The 23,278-nt window shown below is 34.4% G+C and overlaps 2 protein-coding genes across 3 annotated transcripts; one reads left to right on the top strand and one right to left on the bottom strand.

Moving 5' to 3' along the window:
• The first annotated feature begins 1,070 nt into the window (after window positions 1–1,070).
• LOC124450933 lies at window positions 1,071–7,800 on the top strand. Its single transcript, XM_047001582.1, has 3 exons — window positions 1,071–1,632; window positions 6,758–6,984; window positions 7,299–7,800. The coding sequence occupies exons 1-3, from the start codon at window positions 1,111–1,113 to the stop codon at window positions 7,519–7,521; spliced, it is 972 nt and encodes a 323-aa protein (XP_046857538.1). The 5' UTR covers window positions 1,071–1,110; the 3' UTR covers window positions 7,522–7,800.
• A 9,559-nt stretch (window positions 7,801–17,359) lies between these two features.
• Window positions 17,360–22,192, bottom strand: LOC124450937. Of its 2 annotated transcripts, XR_006950266.1 has the most exons (5): window positions 21,611–22,192; window positions 18,817–18,879; window positions 18,633–18,706; window positions 18,342–18,440; window positions 17,360–17,858 (listed from the first exon to the last, which is right to left on the bottom strand). XR_006950266.1 is itself a non-coding variant. In XM_047001588.1 (4 exons), the coding sequence occupies exons 2-4, from the start codon at window positions 18,679–18,681 to the stop codon at window positions 17,599–17,601; spliced, it is 408 nt and encodes a 135-aa protein (XP_046857544.1). In that variant the 5' UTR covers window positions 18,682–18,706; window positions 18,817–18,948; the 3' UTR covers window positions 17,360–17,598. The 2 variants fall into 2 exon arrangements, 1 of the variants encoding a protein (XP_046857544.1); XM_047001588.1 differs by lacking the exon at window positions 21,611–22,192 and having other exon boundaries at window positions 18,817–18,948.
• Between the last annotated feature and the right edge of the window lie 1,086 nt (window positions 22,193–23,278).

Here is a 23,278-nt window from a genome sequence, read left to right on the forward strand (position 1 = left end):
AACCTTTGACCAGATATAGTGCATGGTAATTTTTAAGAATAATAAAATATATTTACTTGTTTCTATTGAGTTATTTAGCTTAACACTTGTGAAAGTTTGGCATAAACAAGAAATTGCGTGCAAGCACAAACACGACGCAAATGTGTTTTCGAGCAATTTCAGGTTTCTCCGATGCTTTTAAAAGTGTTTATAAGACAAGTAAATATATAATCTATTTTGCGTATAAAATAACCATTTAAAAAAAAATATAAAACATAAATTTACGGTTTTAGTCTACATGTTGATTATATTCTGGCCATTAAAATATCCCGGGCAAACCATGTTAAAACATTATTTTAATGTCACTGTAGGCATTAGGACAAGAAATACTTTTACGTTTTCCATTATTACTTTTATATTTTTATGTATCAAACGTTAGTTTTAACTACAGACGTTTTAATGTAGATATTTTTTTGTCGTATTCTTGCTCAAATTCATAGTCGATGTCTTTTCATCATCGTATTTCATCAAATTAAAATATTTTATATTCTCTTCAATCTTTCGGAATCCTGTCATCACCATCATCATCTGCCTAAATGTCCTTCATTTTATTATTTGTCTCATTAGCTACCTATTTGTAGATGTGGATCGTCCAGGTTAGTGAAGTCATATCAAAATATTGTAATGGAAAGTTGGATATTCCCTCTAACTTGGAGCTAATCTCTTTTTGACTTTACAGACTTTTGTCCAAAATAACAGAGATAACAAAAACAACAAAACTAAAAAGCAGTTGGAACGCATAGGGTTAAATTATGGCACATGATGTTCAATCTTACAAAGCTTGGGGCGACTCAGCAAGACCGTACAAGAACGCTAGGCATCCAAATCGCAGGTTATTTTGGTTTTTTTTTCGTTTTTAAACGCCATTCTGTTACAATCCTCATCAATTGTGCGTAATTGCGAGCTTATAAATAAGAATAATTGATGAAGGTTTTAAGAAAGCACAAGATCCGAAAAACTACTAATTTCTTGTGAAATACTACACCCGAACAGCTTGAGACCCATTTAGAGCGACATATCTTTTGTCAACACAGAGTTTATCAGTTTGATATGTTTTTAATTGAATGAAAAATGATGGCATATTGTAAAGAGATCATTTCATTTCTTCTTCTCCAGTCCTTACTTATTAATTTCTCCTTGTGCTACATCGTGAAACGAAAAGCACCAGAAGGAAAACTTTACGTATTTTTAAAAAGAGAAGGATGTGTATCAGTACAAAGTGGAAGTCCTTGTACATTAAACTGGAAATTGAATCCATACATCGCCAAAGTTTACACACAGAAGAACAAGGTCGTTTCACATGCACTCAATCTCTATACTCAACTTGGCGTTTCATCTTTGTGCAGAGATGCTGTTAAAGAAGCGTTATGTTCACAAGTGACCCCAAGATGTTCAGAAAGCGATTACAGTCGAGATTATGGTGATGTTACAAGGCTGTGTAACAACGTTTACTCTCGTTGTCCTTCAGATCTCGTAAATGATTTAAAGAACCAAAAATTCTGCAAGAATTTTAAAAAGGGCAGACATTCAAACGGTCAGTGTGTTGCGAATACTGCACCCATCAGTGGTGCTTGTCCGCAGCCAAAGTATAAGGTACGTTAACTTAAATATATATTAAAAATAAACGATTTGCGATCAACCCTTAAATTTTTGATAGGATATTTCGATATAATAAAAAGTATTCTTATGAGTTATTTATATTAGAAGTCCCATACATGAAGTCTCATGTTGATAATTAAAGGCTCTGAAATATATTTGGTTTAAAACAGGAAAATCATCGATCATCTCAAATGTTGAATTAATCTTGTGCTCTTCTAATCGAATCGTAATTTTTGACTGTAAGTAAAGTATCTGGACGCGCGCTCAATTAGGTTGATGGAAACCGTATGTTCAGTGAATTATTATGATTTCTATTATGTTAACCTTTTTTTACTTCATATCGTATACTATTATATGCAGTAAGGCAGTAACACATCATCAACGCCAACTCCCTTTGTTCATGGTTTGTACGAAATATACAGCGCGCCGGAACGGTTTTAAAAGTTCACAGGGGGTGCGTAAAAGGACAGTCAAAATTCTAGAAAAAGAGCATTGAAATTTGTCTGGACAATAATTTTGTATTATATAATTGTTTCCTCCAAACAAACTTATATTACAATTTATTACGAAGCAGGTAACTGAAGGTCTGCCGGGTTTTTTTTTCGCTCTAGTCATTATATCCCACGCAGCCACTTTCAATTTATTGCCAGTCTGTGTTCACATCACTCGCATGTGATACTTTTTAGATCATCATATTGGCGCTAAGTAGCTCATTCAATTTCCAGCTTTTTTGTACTAACGGCTCAGTAATTTATTGTACGTACTTTATCTCACATTGTGAATGTACGCTTTGTGAACGTACTCGGCCAGAACTAAACGATCGTGTACATTTTCTGTGAACTCGATTAAAACGAAACCTCTGTACAGTGGCGGATCCAAGGTATCTCAAAATAAATCGTATCTCCTCAATTTTAAATCTAAATCATATTCAGAAAAAAACTGTTGGTTTTTAATTTCTAAAGAATATATTTTTGGCAATGAATTTACTTCTAAGGTGTTTAGAAATGTAAATATACGCCAAAATATGCCGCAGTAATTTATTTTGAGGTACTCTAAATCCCAGTCACTGCCTCTGTACTCATAGTTTTTGTACTTGATCTAGCTCATGAATTTCAAAATATTAACCACGTGCATGTATAAAACTATCAAAGGTAATACTATCAGAATTGAGCAATTCGTGATGCACTACGGAAGATGAAGTGAATCATGCAAATACGCTAAATATGCATGACATTTTCTAATAAGGAAAGAAACAGATGTTTTGTTTATATGTATCGAAAATGCAAGGAGAACCAAGTCTAAGTCTAGTTAAACAAATTTAATGTCTTCTCAGAAAAAGAAATTTGGAAATTGGCTCGTAATTCATATGAAAAAAACCGATATAAAAGTAGAACAACTTAACCAACCATTGGCGTCAATCCTGTATTAATTTGGGGGCATATTCATACATTCTGCTATCCCTGGCTAATTTCTTTTCAAAACAATCTCACTTAAAAAAAAAAATTGCCAGGCATAACAGAATATATGAATATGGTCCCCCATCCATTTATTGCAGGATTGACGCCAATGAAACCAACAGTAGTTCATGCACTTTAAATTTTCTAAATGATAATTAAATCATGTAGTAAATTGATGCAAGACTCAGCTCTTTAGTCAGTTTAATGGTATTGAAAAGAATCCCGTGTCCATCTGATGCAGTGTGGCTGTGTATATAAATCCAATTGGATTTTAAAGGTGTTTGGTTTTCTTTCAAGAGATCCATTTGCCCTTTGGCATGGCCAATTATGGTGGAAGTAGCTCATTTTTAGAAATAAGTTTAGTTGTAAGCCTTAATTGTAAAATATTTAGAAAATTAACACAATTCTGCTGTTTCATTTGACCTAAGGGGCATTAAAATTTAGTGTGACATGTGTTCTGAAATGCACGCATTAAATTTAAGTTCAAATTTTCAAATTGATGACAAAATTCTGACAGCCAAAATGTAAAATTAGATATCAAATAACAAAATAGATCTTGCACAGCTTTCTCCAGTCTTGTGTTTTTACTCTGTATGGTTTTCTACTGTTGAAAAAACGTAGATACTGGAAAAGTCACACACTAAGTGCTTTTGCCGAAAATGCAACAGATATTTATGAGAAAGGTTAAAATGAAAGAAAAATATTTACATGTTATTGTTACAAAAATTATGAGAATATCTGCAGTAAAGGTCAATGGGGTATTTGATTTTCCGTACAATATATTACTAAATAACAATTCACATTCTTCAAAACGGATAAACTGTTTCAGGCAGTATTTCGATCCCACGAGTAACCTAGTGCATTTAGTTAGTTCGTAATGTTTTGTTACACGCTTGACTAGCGGAACCCCATTCCCATTTGTATAATCTTCTACCCACTGAAAGCATTCGCAATAACACTTTTTATGCTAGAGTAAACGCTTGCCAATGGTCTTGTTTCATTTCCAATTTCCGTCAATTTACTTAGAAATCGCGGATAGCACCTACAATCAGGGGCGGATCTAGAGTATGTCAAATCCGTCGCGCGACTGATGTTTGAAATTCAAAAATTACCTATTCATATTAATTAAAAATTCATTGATTATTCTTACTTTATTATCGCATTTACTTCGTGATAAAAATAAAGCTTTATTTATTATTGAAAACTAATGACTAATGCAACGAATATCTCCTTGGTAACCAGATCAGTTGAATTTTAATTGACCTGGAATAACCGACTGATAAGCGGGGTGGCTTGACTGGTTCGACTTATAAAGGAGTCTATGAACGCCAGAAACGCTATTTTATTGGTCAATGGCCAGATCAGTGGACAGTCTGGAATAATCTCGACCGATAATAGGGTGGCCGGACCTATAAGGGAGTCCAATTGCTATCTTACAATTGGTTCATTTGAATTTTGTCTTACTGTGATTGGTTTGACCGATTTCGACTGATAGCCAACTGAACTAACATAGTCAAGCTCACTGTCTGAATTGAATGTTTGATCGTTCATAGTAATTTTCGAAGCATGATAGAAACTAAACTACAATCAGATGGAATTTATGGAAATCTTTACAAATTCATATGTTGACATGAATGCTGCTTTCCAAACTGGGAATTTTTCAAGAGGGTGAAAAATTTATGGATGAATTGTAAATGCTTGGCAAAGACGATCTCGCGAGCGACATTTCAGTCATTGATGTTCAAAAGCAAGCCAACATTGTTTTGAGTTTTATCAGCAGAAATTTACATCGAAAATCGTAAGTAAAGGACAAGTGAAGTGTATGCATGAATGCAATATATCAAAGTCAATTTATGCGAGTGTGTGATGCGATTTATGTTAATATGGCGTATGGTAAGCAGATTGATGCTTCTAAAATTGTTGTTGCCGAAGGACTTTTAGCTATGATTTCTTTAATGCTTGGGGAATCGTGGCCGTTATATGGCAGCGAAATCCTACATTTCTGCAAATATATTTCAATGGACAAAAAATCTGTAGCCATAAGGTGCCATACTATTATTTACTTTATAAACAAATGTTTGGGGCTTTTCAGTTTATGATCATTGATCATTCAATCATTGGACAGTTATACTACATATTGTTTAAGATTTGAGAAAACTAACATTGATTACATGAGAAGCTGTTTACTATAACCTGTGATTTTGAGTCTTATGATCCATGAAGCTTTTTATTTTGACAATTTGACTGGAATGGTATTAAATCTGAGTATTTCACATACATGAAATCTTGTCCCATGTCACATATTGTCCCCTTTTCTAACTGAACACCTCATGTAGAGATGTAAAGGTGTGTTAATCTACGGCTCATACCAGATTGTTTGCCATAAATTCCAAAGGGCTATTGATGTATGAATAGCATTTTCTATCAAGTAAAAATGTCTTCCAATGTATGCAGATAAACCTTGAAATTTGGCAAAACAGCAAAGTATTTTTCATGATCACTAGGTAATTTTTCTGATGATCAGTATAATTTCTAAACTAAATTATTTCAGATTTACATTTAAACGAGCTTTGATCATATGAAAAGATATTTATCATAACCAGTAAGCATGACACATGAACCAATTTTAACATTCATGTAATTATATAATTAAAGACATGTTGGTTACATTCTGTTTGTATTTGCAAATACAATGCTACTAGTGATTGCTATATAGCACACCTTGCATATACTTACAGAAGATAATAGTCTAGTGAAATGCCTAAGAAACATTCATGGCATTAAGCTGTCCTTAACTGCAATTTTCACTTTGATAATTTTCTTAATCTTTGACAGAAAAAATTTTGAGTTTTTCTCAAAAGTGAATTTGCTAGCTCTGATGTGGAGATGGGTAAAGGGTTACAATAAACTTGCATGGTTTGAAGTCTGAGCTTTTCTATATTTATGAACTGTCACTTGTAGTACCAAATTTCTAACTTAACTTATTACATAGAGGTTTGAATGGGGGTCTCTAGGGGTCTATGCCTGACAACTTGGTAGAAATTTTAAAGACTATATCTGTTTTGAATAGCATTATTGTAAAATAAATTTTACGTTCCTAGACATGCTAATGAGCCATATATTTGGCATGATAATGAGCCTAAATATTTGGCAAAACATTCAAGTATTGTTCACTTCATTTTTTTGAAAAAACGTAAGCAAAATGTGTTGTTTTACCGAAAAACGATGCCCACAAAATACATCTTGTATTGCTCTAAAACGCTGAAAATGGCATTTTTGAGGTTCTGAAATTCAAAATTTCTCAGGGGAGAATGCCTCAGACCCCCCCCGGCGCGGAGTGCCTCCGACGTTTTTTGACTGATGTTTGAAAAATCCTAGATCCGCCCCTGCCTACAATGGTTAGTGAACAAAAAAAGAGTAAAAAATTGATAATTTTTTAACGAAAAATGATTATGTCTGTAGATAAAATTGGACGGTAGGTGGAGCAGCCATAGCTAACCAGTCCCCCTATTTAGGCAGTTATGATACATCGTCCACGATCCCATCTCGCAAATAGATCAGTTGATGATAAAGACTTAGATGATATCCAAACTCGAAATTTAAAAATTTGTCTACATAATTTACGAAGAGTATCCATAATCGTATTTTAAATTTACTTTCAGATGACATCGTGGTTCCTTGAAGAATATCGAAAAACTTCTGTAAGAATCCAGCCAGCTTTGAGACGTATTCGTAGTCTACAATACGGTGATGGTAGAAGGATTTTTTCACATTTATGTGTTTCACGAATAACTGAAATTAAATGTGCAGCAATTTATTGCTCAGCAACTGAAGCTGAGCTCTTGGTAAAAATGAATAGAAATGATTGCCATCAGGTCGTCAGTGACTGGTAAGTTATGACGATCTTTTTTTTACACGTTTGTCATGCATGAACCAAATTTTCCATCCATTATCATTCGAAGTTCGATCTACTCAGTATACATATCATATAGCATTAATTTTTTCACAAAATCTGGGACTTGCTGACTGGGAAACGTTACAAGATGTTAAATAAATTTTTATGCTGCTTACAACAATAATTTTTGATTATGATTAACGTAATTAGGTTGTGCATAAAAAACTGTATTGCATTATTCACGGCTCGTTATACATGCATTGTGCCATATAGTACTGCGCACTTTATTTAAATGTTATCTTTTGCAGTGTCGACGAACCATTTATAAGATTGTCAAATTCGACTAGTGATTGGAATGCTTTGAATACTTTGAGAAATCAACTTAGAACGAATTGCAACTTCTATGCTGCGTCTTCGCCAGACTTGCGATCTGAGCCTGCACGCATTAATAGTGGAAACAGACAACACGGAGCCAATGGAATGCTGCCCATTGCCTTTTTTGCACTTGTAAATGTGATTTTAATTTCATAAGATTCAGTTAAATTAAAGATATTATTATATTCATTTGTATTCAGAAAAACTTCACACAAAGTTTGACTCAATATAGTAACACTTAGTGTCAGTCTCAATACTACTTGCATGATATTTTTTAATTTTATAGTTGGTGGATACTTTGTATGATTCTTTCTGATTAGTCGTTTTCACGTATTATGCATTGGAATGCATTGATAATAATATAAATACTAGTAAGAATATTGATGTTAAATTGTTAAATTGTTAAACTAAAAGGGAAACTTTACGTATTTTCAACGAGTGAGAATAATGCTTTTCAGTAAGAAGTGCAAATCTTTGTACATTGGGCTTGAAATCGTATGTATACATTGCCAAAGTTTCACAAACAACAATATTTGATTCACATGCGATCAATCTTTATGCCTAAATATAAGCATTATTTCAAGTAGTTCAACAGGTTTAACAATTCAGTATTTATAGGAACTAATATAAAACTGCTATCAATGTGAGACCTGCTCATTCAAGAGTAAAAGTCAAGCATAAATTCAAAACTATTAAATTCAAGCAAATGATAAAAAAAATAAGATGAAAGGTATCAAAACGAGTTAGTTTACACTTACATTAAGACCCTCCTTAAATATCAAGAAAAAATTTTTTCGTACATTTATGGGCAAGACACAATTTTGTGACAATTGCGTAGCAACTGCACAATTGGAAATGACCATGTTTCCATGAAAAGCACGGGCAATTCAGTCCTCCAAATAAGGCTCAATAACGTGTAGATCACTCATTTCTTTCGACTTCGTTACAACACATCTTTTTTGTACTTGTTTCACTTTGATTTTTATATACATTTGAAAATTTTCAAGTACTTCACAAATGTTAATTAAAATAACTTTAACCTAAAAGGTATTTCCTAGAAGCTAAATTCTGTGTTTTGCTAAATTCCAAAACAGGCGATGTCTTTTCCCTTGCTATTAAGGAAATTGAACTATTTGAAGAAATTTTAGGAAATTTGCCTCCTAGGTCGTCTTGAAAACTTTGAAACTGCCCGATATCTTTTATCTCATCTGCAAGTCGGCCTTATTGTCCTTTGATTTTCAAGTACTTTCGGAAACCTTTAGCAAATCATAATAAGGGTTTCATTTAAAGAGTTTCATGTCTTTCATTTGCAAAAAGGTCAGTGTTTAAAGTTAACAGTTGCATCTATCTCATTTTTTTTTGCCTTTAATGCATTGGATACATATTTATTTTGAACACATACGTTTATTTTATCTTCTCTGCTCACTCTTCTTTCAGATGAAAAAAAAATTTATGAAGAAAAATTTTATTTCATCAAAATTTAACTGTCTCAAATTCGGTAAAAAATGCACATTCATACTCTGTAATAGGTCATCGGGGCTATTTTATTTCAAAACAAAAGACATCAACAAATTGCAACGTTAGAGTAGTTCAGTTTCGTGTCAGCACCTTTCGAAACAAGACCTGAGCGCAGCTCCAAAATATGGAACATTTCATTAACGCGATCCATTTCTCCCTTCTTCTACAGACGTTTTTCATCGATGTCTACTTGTGCAACATCGTGAAACGAAAATTGCCCGAAGGAAAACTTTACGAATTTTCAAAAAGAGAAGGATGTGTGTCCTTACAAAGTTGTACATTGAACTGGAAGTTGAATCCATATATCGCTAAAATTTACATACACACAGTAGAACAAGATCATTTCAAGTGATCTCAAACTTTATGCTCAACTTAGCATTTCATCTACATGCTAACATGCTGTTAAAGAAGCTTTATGTTCCCAAGTGACAACATGATCCGAAAGAGATTACAGTCGAAATTATGGCGATTCCACAAAGCTGTGTAACAACGTTTGCTCTCGTTGTCCTTCAAATTTTGTTAGTAGTTTGAAAACAAACAACCTCTTCACGAATAATAAAAAAGACAGACATTCATACTGTCAATGTAATGCAAATACTGAAAATTTTTGTGGTTCTTGTTTACAGCCAATGTTCAAGGTACACATGCGTGCAACAAGATGTGTTATGCTCATAAGATAATTTATGTCAAGATCCGGTAAATGTATGATATGCTTATATAGTTTAAAAATAAGTACGAAGAGCGTAAACGTGGGTATAGTCTGAATTGACAATAAAAAAAACTGACGTTTCCAATCGCTTGCAAAGCTTGCATTTTTATGATATCCTAACTTGCTTAGTCTTAAATACTGTCATTGAAGACTACTACAAATGTAGGTTATGGCATTCCTTTAGTCACAATATTAGAATATTGTTGCTAAAGAATGATTTTCATCAATATGTCTTTGTAAAAAGTTGTCAAAAGTAGATTATGTAAGTTCTTTGTTCATATGTGTATCCAGTCCGAACATAGAGATCAATAATAACGATGTAAGCAATAGTAAAAAAGGTATGAATAAATTGTTACAACCAAGCAAAGGGATTAACTGGCAGTGACTCACCGTGTTGTAAGTTGTCTCATTGAGATCTTTGATTATTTTTTTCTGTGGCTGCTTTTTTTGTCGTATACGCTTTACGACACGTGGGTTAGTGACCAAGAGCAGCTCAAATCTGTTTTGAAACGAAGAGGAGGGGTAACTCGGAGAGATCTGGCAATTGTCAGATAATTCATTAGGCATATACTTCGTCATTCAAATAAATATCACGTTATTCATCCGTGGTATAAACTATAAAATGTTTGTTTAAAGTGCATATAAACCTTACACTATCCGATAAACGTGGTGTCAAAGGCCATATTCCAAAAATTTTGCTGTAGTCGGACAAATAGTTTGCGCTGTAAACTACGTCAAAGTTGCAAAAATATACATTTTAAGCGTTCGGCTTTACCGCTATGGGACTGGGCCTGCGCGTCCAGCTGACGTCATGTAAGTAACAGGTCTGAACTGTCGTAAAGATATATGAAAAGTAAAGCAAGGTGTTGTCACATTAGGCCAACTCAGTCGACTATAACGGACAGTTCTAACGTTGCTTGCCATAAGGCAAAGGCCTTCACTCATTCATTTTAATGGGTCCGCCAATCCTGTTGAAATAAGTGGCTGGACTTTGTTGCATTAAAGCGAGTAAAATGCCAATATCAGTTATGTGTAGTATTTGCACTTTACAATTAAACCCAAGAACGTGACAAGGCGGTATATTTAATTTGCAAGAGAAGCAAGCTTGTGTATAATCTTTGGTCCCAGTCATTGCTGGCCGAAACTTCTCCTACATATATGGGGCACAAAAAGCGCATGCTTATATGAGAGCCGGGATGGATTGACGCCCGAAACGGGAGATGAATGAGACCTCGGATTTTATACATTTCCTATAGGCAATTTTCATTTGTTTGTATGGAACCGCGGCACATTTTTTTGTCTTACCCGCTTAGTTGAGATCGATTTTTTTAACCGTGATCTTTATCAACACGGGACATTTTTTTGGTCATATTTTTCAATATCCAGATACAAAACCTGTCAAAATCAACTGGATATAAATAATTGTAGCAACGTTTTATCAAAATCACAACAGCATTGCGAACAAAACGATAGATGACAGTTAAACCACCTGTAATGTCTTGTTCAAGTAAAATACAAAGCAACAAATACGCCATTCTGAAAGCGAGATTTGTATGGTCGGAATTTCTTACAAAGCTCACACGATAAAGTACGGATGCCGGCTAACGACAAAGGCTGTGGCAAATCAAGGCTCAGGGGAAGTGAAATAATAGTTTCTTATCCTCAGTTATTTTTTTCTCGGTGTAAAAACTCATATAAACGAGTGATGTATGCAACCCGTCGTGGAAACATCCCGTCCTACCTTCCGATACAAATAGTAAATGTTATGCCGCGTGTGTCTTTTGCATTCGAGCCTATTGTTGCTGCTGAACACTACTGTCGAAGTCGAAGTCAAAAATTTCATCTTCTGTTGAATCCAACGATGAAGAAAGGACGTTATGGATAATTTACAGCAAACAGTTAGTCTTGAATTAAATAGAGCCGTGCGAACTGTGTTCCTTACATGACGTCACGACATGAACTTGATACCAGTTCCCTTAGTGAAAAATATATATGGTAAATTTGGGTTTTTAACAGCAATTTGCCAGATAGATTTAATGTAAATCAATTTATTTTTTGAATTTGTTAATTTCATGAGTTGTCCTTTCAAACAATACTAAAATCCTGTAAGGTTTATTATATGCAGTTTAAATAAGAGGAAGAAGTGTTCAAGCTACCAATTGGCATGAAAAATTTTACACGTTTTTTGGAGGTGATATTTAAGCCTCACCCCGTGATTGGGAATGTGAGATGGTTTTTAGAATGCGGGCGTCTGTTTACTTAATGTCTGTGTTTTCAAGTGTTTGTTTCTCAATAAAACTAAACAGAACATTGTGAGAGAACAGCGGGATTTGATAAGCATAAATCCAAACAAACCAAATATTTGAGATACCGTGTGCAAGCGCAAAACTCGTCTCGCTTTCAGAAGCATTGGACAAAAAGGAGTATAATTCTGGTAGCCAGGACACTAAGACCATATCAAATACTCAAAGATAGAATTTGTTTGAGACTGGAAGACGGGGAAAAGTTCTAGTTGATGAGAATAAAACGGTATATTGCTGAAAAACAACAAAATAGAAGCTCAAATGTTCGTGGATCAAGAAATATGTTTAAATCGTGACCAAGTGGTCTAGAAATTAAATCGCTCAACTTCATTCAACATTTTCATTTATAATTGGTTCAGTATTAGAAAAAATAAATATCCCCAAGAGGTGATGCCATATAGAAATCCTTTCGCTTAATTGATTTCTTTTTGAAGGCGGCTCATCAACAGGAAAAGAGGTTAATGAAATTTTACTTTTAAAAATAGTGCTTAAGAAACATTTGGTGATTTTATGAGAATGCGATGTAACTTTGACATGAAGAAACTCCTACCTAGATACATAGTAGTTGTACATGACTTATTTTCCCAATCAATAATAATTTGAAAAATGTAACATAGAATTTTTCTCCAAAAGCCATAAGGATGCGGTTAGCAGTTGGACCAGCAGTCACGCCTATATTAGCGCAAGAAGCTTTTATACTTATACATCAAAACAAATGATTGCTGTTGGATTAGTACATTTGGGTTTTAATAAGCTAACTTCCTCGTCTGGCACGTTAAGAAGGCAAATTGTAAAAGTGTTGCATCGGATAGTAAAAATATGTAAACATTACATACATGTGCACGAGATGTCGTTGATTATACTTATTACTATATACACAATTTACACGCAATACACATTATACAGGCTATGCATAAGCCAATTCTCTGGTTGATGGTAGTCACACACAGTATGTTGCTAAAAAACAAAAGAAAATAGCAATTCAAAAGTGTCACAAAAGATCATAAATAAAGAAATGTGTTTAGTTCGTGTACAAGTATTCCAGAATAAGGTCGTTCAACTTTAGTAGATATTCCTGTTTTTTATCAACACAGTCACCTTCGCTGCATAGTAATTAAGAAACTCCTACCTATATACATAGTAACTTTGCACGACCTACTTACGTATTCAGTATAATAATATGGAAAAGGTAAAGCAAAACTTTTGTTCCTTTCTCGTGCAATTTTTATCCAAATTGGACAAAACGATGGAATTAACATTTGCAGTGGATAGTAACGGTCATAATAAGCGCAAGCAACTTTTAAATCGTAGAAAATGGCTGCTGTTAGATTCACACATTTGAATTTCAAGAACCTTCCTAGTGTCACACGTAGTTAAGGTTAAGCTAAAAGCATCACATCAAATTGTTAAAATAAGATGCATTTCATAGCTACTACGTATGTTAGAATCACACAAAAATACATAGCAAAATAGTCCTTTAAAAAGCCCCCAAATTATCGTGGATGACGAAATGTGTTTAGTTCAGTGAAAACGCCCTAGTTTGAGAATTGCAACCGGAGTGACGTGTGGTACTTCGCAAACAGTTGTAATTCTTAACTTTGAAGTTTTGGCTCCTTTCAATCCTTTGAAATCATCATGCTAGCTTGCCATCCGAGCTAGCTCGCCTCTATAAAATCAGGCCCTAAGTGTCCTGATTCGAGCTCATGCACTTTATAAAGCTTATGTATAATATCATATATGTGGCTGGAGTCACATTTAAATTACAAAAAAAATTGCAAAAATCGTGAAGTGTACGCAGAGAGAATATTTGTGAAATGCTATTCCAAAATAGGTGGCAGAAGTCTATTGTGGAACACATCGACATTTTTTAGATCTTCTTTCCTAAATCCGAGAGCGAGGGAACTCTCAAAGTTAGCTAGAATAGAAATACTCATTTATGTCATACTTTTGTATGTTGTTTTAATGGTGCTAATTATGCGAACGACAAAGCTGTTGAATATTTGACGTCCAACAACTAATTCGATTGATTCGATAATCACTTTAAATATACGTTGACTGTGAAGATTTTGCAATACTCTACCAGTGTATTGTAAATCTTTCTTAAAATGGATGTATTATAAAGAAGATTTCATTCGAATCTTACATGCATGATCCGAGGGCAAGAAGCACCTCCATTTTTCCTCGCATGTTGACAAGCATGCACGTTAACTGATTACTGCTAACTTCTATAACATAGCATTTTAACAATACTGAATGCAATAGAAATGCCATTCAGTTAACATGTAAATCACTTAATCGCAACACATCCTTCAATTCCAAATCTGTCAATCATATCTAACAATAAGAAATAGGGAAAGAATGTAGAAAACTTGAAAATCGAGAATGAAGAAGGATGTTTTGTGTCGAAAGATAATCTGTTGTACCATTTACTATATCTTGACGACGATTTCGCCTTCTGGAAATAAGAATACGTCAGCAATTAAATTGATGTTTAGGTATACTATGTCATTGTATATACGACTAAACATGTCCGTTATTCATAGTTCTTTTTTTATTTATCTCTTTTTTTTCAAGATTTTATATGATATCACTCGCCATTTTCTTCTGCGACCGTTCATTATGACATTTTCTTTTTCAATTATGTGGTATTGAATTGAGTATCTCAGACGATGGTTGTAATTGAAAAGATTATTTTGATATCTCAAGAGCAGCATGGATGTAATGTAAAAACACGAGCATTGATAAAGTATACGATAAGCAAAGCAACATTAACAGCGACATAAGCACAAATAAGCAAGTCTATAAGCATAAACTGAAGAATGAACAAAAGAAAATTCCGTTTTCTTTGTCTTTTTAAGATTCGCTAGAATAAAAACTTTAGATTTCTCGCTCATGCTTATCTATTTCAAACCATAGTTTTCTAAAATGTTAATCAAAGTGATGAATCAGTTTTCAAACCGACAAGTTAATCTTCAGTTCGATGTTTCTGTTTAGTAATTAGTATTAGTTAACTGTTCATCGTTTATCGGACAACCTTAGACCTTCATCATCATGCAACAAGAAATTATTTAAAGTAATGAACCCAGCTTTTAAGTATGAGTCATATGGCATTTCAATCTTACTTATCCTAGAAATGCCTACTTCTTAAAATCGATATTATTTTGACAATTCAAGTACAACTTAAACCTTACCATTACATCTTCGCAATCTTAGCTCGGGTATTACCGTCAAATATCCACGATCCCACACCAAGATCTTTGGAACGATTTATCACTAATCATTGTCCACTCTTTTTCATGCTTGGCACAGAACTTATATTGTCTTTAACAAGATGAAAAGTCATTTTGGAAGAATTTTCTGTACATCACTATCGTTAACTTTCCCAAACACAACACGACAGTGAAAATCAGTCCTTTTACTTCTAAACATCCTCACTCGACAAATGTCAACCAAATAATAACACGCAAGATCTCAGCTGTCACAGCGTATAAAACATATAACATGGAAATGAACTTTGCCATGCAAGTAGGTACTGTATATTTAATTAGCTAACTGGCTGCATTTAACAATTCATCGTTCCTATTGGTCAAAAAGTTAATTAATCATCACAAGCGTCAAAATATATACATAGCACGAAAAAGGGGGTGACTCTACTGTCATATTCCTTTTTGGGGTAAAATGTTAAAAAATACATGATCCACATACATAATCAGAATATATGATTGTTTAAAAGTACAATGAAGAGCAATACGCTGTGGAAATGATAAATCTGAAGAACGAGAGCTTTTGTTTATTGTTACTATCCTGTCAATCCAATTATAAAGCACACTCATTTTAAGTAGCTTTATACTTCCTAAAATTTTTTGCCGCCAAAATTGAAATTCAAAAGAAAATCGCAAGTTATTTCCACTATGAAAGTTAACAAGCATCGTGGACATCTTATCAATACAACATACGTAGGGAATAAATTGCTTCACGACATTTATGTTGTTGTTCAAACACAATATAATTTTCTACAAATCGTTTTCACCAGACGTCATGGCGGCCATGTTAGTGTACCAATGGAAAAAAATTTTAATGAAGTTAGTTTGCTTGGAATACCAGTATGGCTCATGGCTGCTTCCTTCATTGTCATGTTGATCGAGGGAATGACTGACAACAATGTACAATGGATAACATTAGCAAGAATTTTTAACCTCTCTTAATCTGCCTGTCAGCAAAGCGCAAACAAGGCAAGTCATCCATTGTTACAAGGTTTAAGATTCCCCATTCGTAATGTCATGAAACATGGTCACATGTTTGAATTTTCCTCACCAGTATAATAGTGATTTGATTATTACAGGCTTGTTGCTACATTTCAGATTCGAAATATTTGGATTTCGGGTAAATTATTATAAAGAAACATATTCAATGTATATTAGTCTATAGCTTTTAAACCCAAAACCTGAATATTGCCTGAATATTTACAAATGACGATTAATAAGCCCTTAACAACAGAGCTCGAGGTGTTTACGGAGAAATATCAGACTCAGGTGCTTTTGTACAGACCAAGCCCGTAGAGAGAGGTTTGCACATAAAGACAGAGGTCCGACATTTCTCAGTAAAGACCTAGAAAGAGAGGTTATTAAAAGGTTTATTATAAGGCATTATTTGACCTAAAACGAAGCATGCTTTCTTTCTCGTCTTTGCTGTTTTGTACAAGCTGACTTTCACTTTTCTAGTTCTTGTCAGAAAAAAGAAATCGTTTCAAATTGTATCGTATGGATAGTTAAACTGTTTTCCAAGAGCTTTTCTTTCAACTCACATTCGCAAATGGTTTTGATTCGCTGTCTTCTTGCGTTATGCTGTTTGCATTATGATGTTTGTTTACAATTGACTATAAAATTATGCGTTTTGGACCGTGGTCGATTACGGGAATGGACCGGCAAAAATCTTTCTGAGCCAATCAAAGCGCGCATTTTGCCTGAAGTGACGCTTGCCATATAATAATGCCACATAAACTTCACTCGTAATTTGCTTTTTAAACGACGTTGACTTTTGGCATTTTAATAGCGAGTATAAAACGCGAGTACAAAGCACTGAACATTAGCATCGACATAAGCCTACACAGTAAAAATGGATTGGTCAAAATGACCAAAAAAAATTGGCGATGGCCGCCGACGAGTGCAAAGATATATACAATGCTACCAATTTTTTTTTGGTTAAAATTACCAATATTTTAATGGTCAAAAAGGTTTGACCAATTTAAAAATAGGTTGTGACAAAAAAAAATGGTCATTTTGACCAATCTGTTTTTACTGTGTAAGCAAGCGTAAGCATATAAATCGAGTATAAAGCACTGAACATTGGCATCGACATAAGCCCAAGCGTAATCAAGACTAATCATTGAACTCAACCATGAACAAAAGAAATTTGCGCTCTTTTTAAGTCTCATGAGAGTAAAAATCTAAACGTATCTAGCTTATACTTGTTTCAGTAGTGTATATAAATCATTTTTAAATATAGCTACGTTGATCACATTATATTCGTTAAAGTTATATAAACAACATAGTTTGGTATTTTAAACGGCTTCAACCTTTGTCATTTCAATGTCCTTAAGTTTTAGTTGCACGTTTAATTTGCCACAAGAGCAAGAAGGGAAACTTCGAGGACTGGAAAACAGTGTTTTTCTCCAAGAATTTTGATTGCTATTAGCGTACTTAACTATTTTATTGCATTATGGAGAGCGTAGTGTTTTACTCCTCCCCCATGGTGCAAAAACGAAGGCAATGAAATTGGTAACCAGATAGGTGATTCTAAATTTTTTCCATCGCCAAATCTTGGAACATGGAGAGGACTGTCATCGAAACACGGGGAAACGATCAGTTCCACAATAGAATTCGGCCAGCTGTCTTCCCATTGGTGTTGGGCCGGAAAAAGCCAGTTGTTCCTTGGCAACCACGCCACCAAACATGAAATCTGCCCTATCATAAGAAAATGAAAAGTCTGAGTTGCCACTGGTCGAAAAAGTCCGATGGCTTTTTAGCGGGGATTGGGTACTAATAACTAAAAATATCGTTTTAAATTCAATCAATTGAATCAAACAAGGAGAATCTGCATATCAATCATTATTACATGCTAGAGGTAGAATTGAAACCTTTGTCTTTCTCAGTTTGACATTATTTTTGTTTTATAAAAAAATAAAAGACGTTTTTCGTGTTTGCACTGGCTTATGCAAACCTCGGAGACATTTGTCAGAGCACTCGACCTTCGGTCTAGGGCTTGCACTGATCTGCTCTCGGGTTCTCCTAAAGATCTCCTTGGTTTGCATAAGCCTGTGGTGCAAACACAGTAAACATCTTTTATTTTTTTATTGTACAGTACAATAATATTAAAGTTAGCCTTACTACAAATATTTATTCCTCAGATTTTATTGTCCTCCCATTACTCTATTAATTTGTAGCTACCTGACACAATCCAGTAGTCTTGAAGCAACCCTCTTCCTTCTATATTGTTTAAACACCCATATTCTACTGATTCCACAGATAGCGCGAGTCGGTTTGGAGCTGAAGAAGAGAAATACTCCAATGAATAAGCTGACATAGAAAAAATATTCGAAAAGCAACAGCAACTACAACACATTCATCACTTTGTCAACAAACTAAATGCGCTTATACAACATACGTCCGTGTACAAAACCAAAGAGCCTGAGTACGAGCTTTTACGTCGTTGAAAAATCTATGTACAAAACAGCTCACCTACAGCACCAAGCAGACATATCTGAACTTTTTGTCTCTCTCTCTTCATATGGGTAAGGCAGAAGGGAAAAAGCCTTGTAAAACAATTTAAAATAACAGTTTAGGAATGTACTAAATACATATAATTGTCACGATTTGTCAGACGTCAAAAAAGATGAATTTTTCGCGTAAAAAATAAGATCACCTCTTCAATATGAACGGCTACAACGCATCCGACGACTTTCTTGCCTGCGACAAATAGATAGGTCTGGAAAAAATCACGGCATAATTAACAGTTTAACTGTTTTCCAAGTGTTTTACAATCGAATCACATTCGTAAATGGCTTTTGTTTCGTTTATTTTGCGTTTTGCTGTTTGCTTTACGAAGTTTGCTTACATTTGACAGTAAAACTATGCGTTTTGGACGGTGGTCGATTACGGGAAAATAATGGACTGGCAAAAATGATCTGAGCCAATCAAAGTGCGCCATTTAACCGGAAGTGACGCTTGCCATATAATAAACCATTTTTAACTTTTCATATTGTAAGATAGTTGTTCATATAATGATCTGCAATTGTTCCTCTAAAATGTGTTACATCTTCGTTTGCTGGATGCTCGTGGCATCTGTCTCTACCAACGCAATTAATTTCTTGGCCAACATGTACAAACCTCATAATAAGGGGAATGACTGTAACAAAGTCATTCTTATACGTCATTCTAAGATTCAATCCGCCCAAAGCTCCGTTGACATGTTCTGCAAATTCATGGTTACCAACCCTAGGCGAGCCTAAGGTTATCAAATCGACACGATGTCCAGCATTGACTAAATCAACTGTTGCTAAAGTCGCCATTGCCCCACCAAGTGAATGACCTGTCACTAAAACTCTAGCGACGGAATAGTCGTCAGATAAAGCGCTTACTTTCTCAAGCATTTGGTCTTTCAGTGCATTATAAGACTGAAAGAATCCAATGTACACTTTGCAATCTTCGCAACCAGAATATCTTTGTTTGAAGAACTTGAGATTTCTATACCAGTCAGTAAGGTCTTTAGAACCTTGAAAAGATACAACGATTTTATTTCCGTCGTACTTGACAAAGCCTTTCAACCTTGTTTCAGTAGGATTTACTGCTTCGTAGGCCTCTTTTGCATATATTGAGGCATTTCGAATCGCTGACAATTTCTCGGGTGGTAAAGGACGAGTGTTCTTCTTGTGTATGACAGGTCCAGTTGTGGAACAAAAATTGCCAGTTGGGCACTTTCGACAAAATATATTTCCTCTTTTGTCTTGATACGATCCTTCACGACACTTTACGGGAGATTTATTCTTCCAAAGACAAGAATGACCAACTGGACAAACTTTGCATTTTGATTGTCCAGTTTGAGGATTGTATTCTCCAAACTTACACGATTTGCAAGATGTTTGACCTGTTAGGTCTTGATATTTTCCTTTGCCACATTTTACAAAATGTGATGCATTATTTATCAAAGGACAGTAATGACCAACTGGTGCATCACAACCTGAAGACTGATAAGCTCGCACAAAAGAAGTTATACTTAGAAAAATTATGAAAATCGTCATCTTTTTATTTTTGAATCAAATCAGAGACGCATGCATATCAATTGGCATTTATATACTCAGCATAAAGCTTAAGTAATTGCTCTATTGACTGGAACGGAGTCAAACACGTACCAGTTCGTTCCGGTCGCGGTCAATAGTATCTAGGAAAAAGTTTTAGTCACGCTGTTTGTTTGATTGAGAGCCGTAGCAATTTTTCCTGTACCTTTAATGTCATGATTTTAGATAAGTACATTCATAGTAGAGTAAGAATGTTAAATCTTAAGGAACGTTGTTTAAATTGATGTTTTTTACAGGTTGTTCATTGTCGCAAATTTTTTTACTTAGAAGCAGTGATTACGTACTTTAATGATTATTTTAATGACGTAACCTACAAAAACCTAAGTTTGAATGTAATCAGTCATGCATGTAATCAGAAACATGAGAGAATCTCGAAACACTTCACACTTAACACGCGTTGTCTGGTATAAAATTTGCGTGTCTGGAATAAAATCTTGTTTTCTAAAAATTGTTAGACTTTTCTATTACAGGTAGCGTACTATTATACATGGTAGCGTCTCTTGCTATGATCAATAAGGCCTGTTTCAAACGTCACATTTTAGATGAGCCGAATGCATTTAAGACAAAAGATAATAAGGATTTTATCACATTATCTTTTATTTTAAATCAATTTGGCGTACGTATTATTGATTTCTATAAAAATCTATTGTTTTTTACAGTATAACTAAACATTGAAGAATTTTTATAGCACACGACCAAACCTGCGGGCTGGCTACGCAACAGGCAAAAATAGCTAAATATTTTCCTGATCTGCCAACTCCTACATGGTTTTGATTTCCATACAGTTTACCTGACATTTGATGACCGTTCTTCCCCCTTGACGCAGGTCCCAAAACCCCTGTAATGCTAAAGGATCTTCTGTAAAACTTAAGTGTTAAGTATGATTGGGATTCGTACTGCTTAATAAATGCAAATATTTATGATTTTTTTTAAAAACATATATCCTGTTTCTAAGTCACATGTACAAGCATTTGATGCGTAACGGACTAAGCATATGATCGATAAGTTTCCCTTCGATCTCAGCCGGATTAATTATAGGGATAGTATTTCTTCATGTTTTACAGCGTCACGGTGTTGAAGACTTTCAGGTATTCTTTACCTGATAAGTTTTGATTTCTTGCGATAGGCTTAACATACTCATTTGAACATTTTCAAATAGGTTTGACGACCAATTAGATTCCGTTTTGCTTTAGCTGGGTTTTCATGCTATACATGCACGTGTCTACAAAATCTTAGATATTGAAACTTGTCCTGAACTAAAAGTCTCACAACAAATTTATATATTAAAATATAAGATGGCCGACAAGCAACTGCAAGAGCGTTAAAATATAACTAAAAATATACGTAGATTATACCTCTTACCGAATGAAATACCACAACGTGGTTCACCAACACACTCTGAAGATACTACGAAAACACTTCAACTATCTTTTTTGTGTTCACCATACACAATTACGACTCACTGTCAACGACCAATATTTTTCAGCTCCTTCTATAACAATTTCCATCAGGCTTTATTTAAAAAGCGTGACTGCATTGCATTTTATACATTTATTTAATAATAACATGATAACATGTTGCCAGTTCAACCTAAACACACTATCAAAAGCTCTTTGTCCGATGACTTGTTTATACTATATCAAGTGCATATTACGTCACATAACTAACCCTTATGACGCAATTAAGATGTATCATAACACAATTTTCATACATCTACTACATTAATCTATTCTTCATTTTCTTATATTGTAAGATAATTTTTCATAAAATGGTCGGCAATATTTTGTCTGACATGTGTTACATCTTGGTTTGCGCAATATTCGTGGCATTTGTCTTATTTGTCTTTACCAACACAATAAATTTCTTGGCCGACATGTAGATAATTCATATTAGGGAGAATGACTGTAAGAATGTATCCTTATACGTCACTCTGAGATTGCATCCCTCGAAAATATCGTTGACGTGTTTTTTAAATCCTTGGTTAACAACACTGGGTTATTAAGGCAGGACATTCTGTTGATTTAATAACTGGCCAAAGGTTATCAAATCGACAGAATATCCTGCCTTTTTCAAATCGACTGCTGCCAAATTCGCAATTGTTCCACCAAGTGAATGACTTGTCAGCAAACTCTAGAAGGGGTATGTTCGTCAGACAAAGCGCTTACTTTTTAAAGCGTTGCCCCTCTCAGTGCACTATGAGACTGAAAGAATCCAATGTGTATTTGGCAATTTTGACAACCAGAATAGCTTTGTTTCAAGAGCTTGAGATTTTTATACCAGTCATGTAGCAGCGTCATAAGAACCAACTCGGCAAAATGTTTTTTCTTTTTGTTCTTAATGACCTTTACGACACTTTACAGTTAATTTATTCTTCCAAAGACAAGAGTGACAAACTGGACAGACATTGCATTTTGATTTTCCACTTTGAATATTATATTATCTTTCTTTACACCACGTGCAAGATCTCTTGCCTCATTCGTCTTGATATTTTCATTTGCCACATTTTACAAAATATGTTGGATTATTTATCGAAGGACAAAAACGACCTTCACACGCAAAAGGCTGATTAGCCTGAACAAAGGACGATATGCTTCGAAAAGTTATAAAACCGTCATCTTTTTACTTTTGAATCAAGTCATGCAGATTCTCGTGCATGTCATTGGCATTATTTACTCTACATAAAGCTATAGTAGCTAATTAATTGCTTTCTAGACTGAAACGAAATCAACCGGTACCAGTTCGTTCCGGTCATAATCAACAACATCAACGAAAATATTTGGTAACGCTGTAATTTTTCGAGCACAAGATTGTAATTGTCATTATATGAAAGTAAGAATTATTGTCTTAATTGTTGCAGCTGAGTGCTTTGAAACTCTCAGAAATTAACAATTAGCTTATAAACAATCGAACAATCCTAAACAATCTCAATTAAATATAGTTATTTGTATCAAATCCAGAATTCATTTTTCCTCTTTCATTCAAAGCAAAAATCGAATTCAACTTTTCGTTTTCGCTTCTTGGTGTTTGACA

The sequence above is a fragment of the Xenia sp. Carnegie-2017 genome, unplaced genomic scaffold (genome assembly GCF_021976095.1).
Source record: "Xenia sp. Carnegie-2017 unplaced genomic scaffold, XeniaSp_v1 HiC_scaffold_24, whole genome shotgun sequence".
NCBI lineage: Eukaryota > Metazoa > Cnidaria > Anthozoa > Malacalcyonacea > Xeniidae > Xenia > Xenia sp. Carnegie-2017.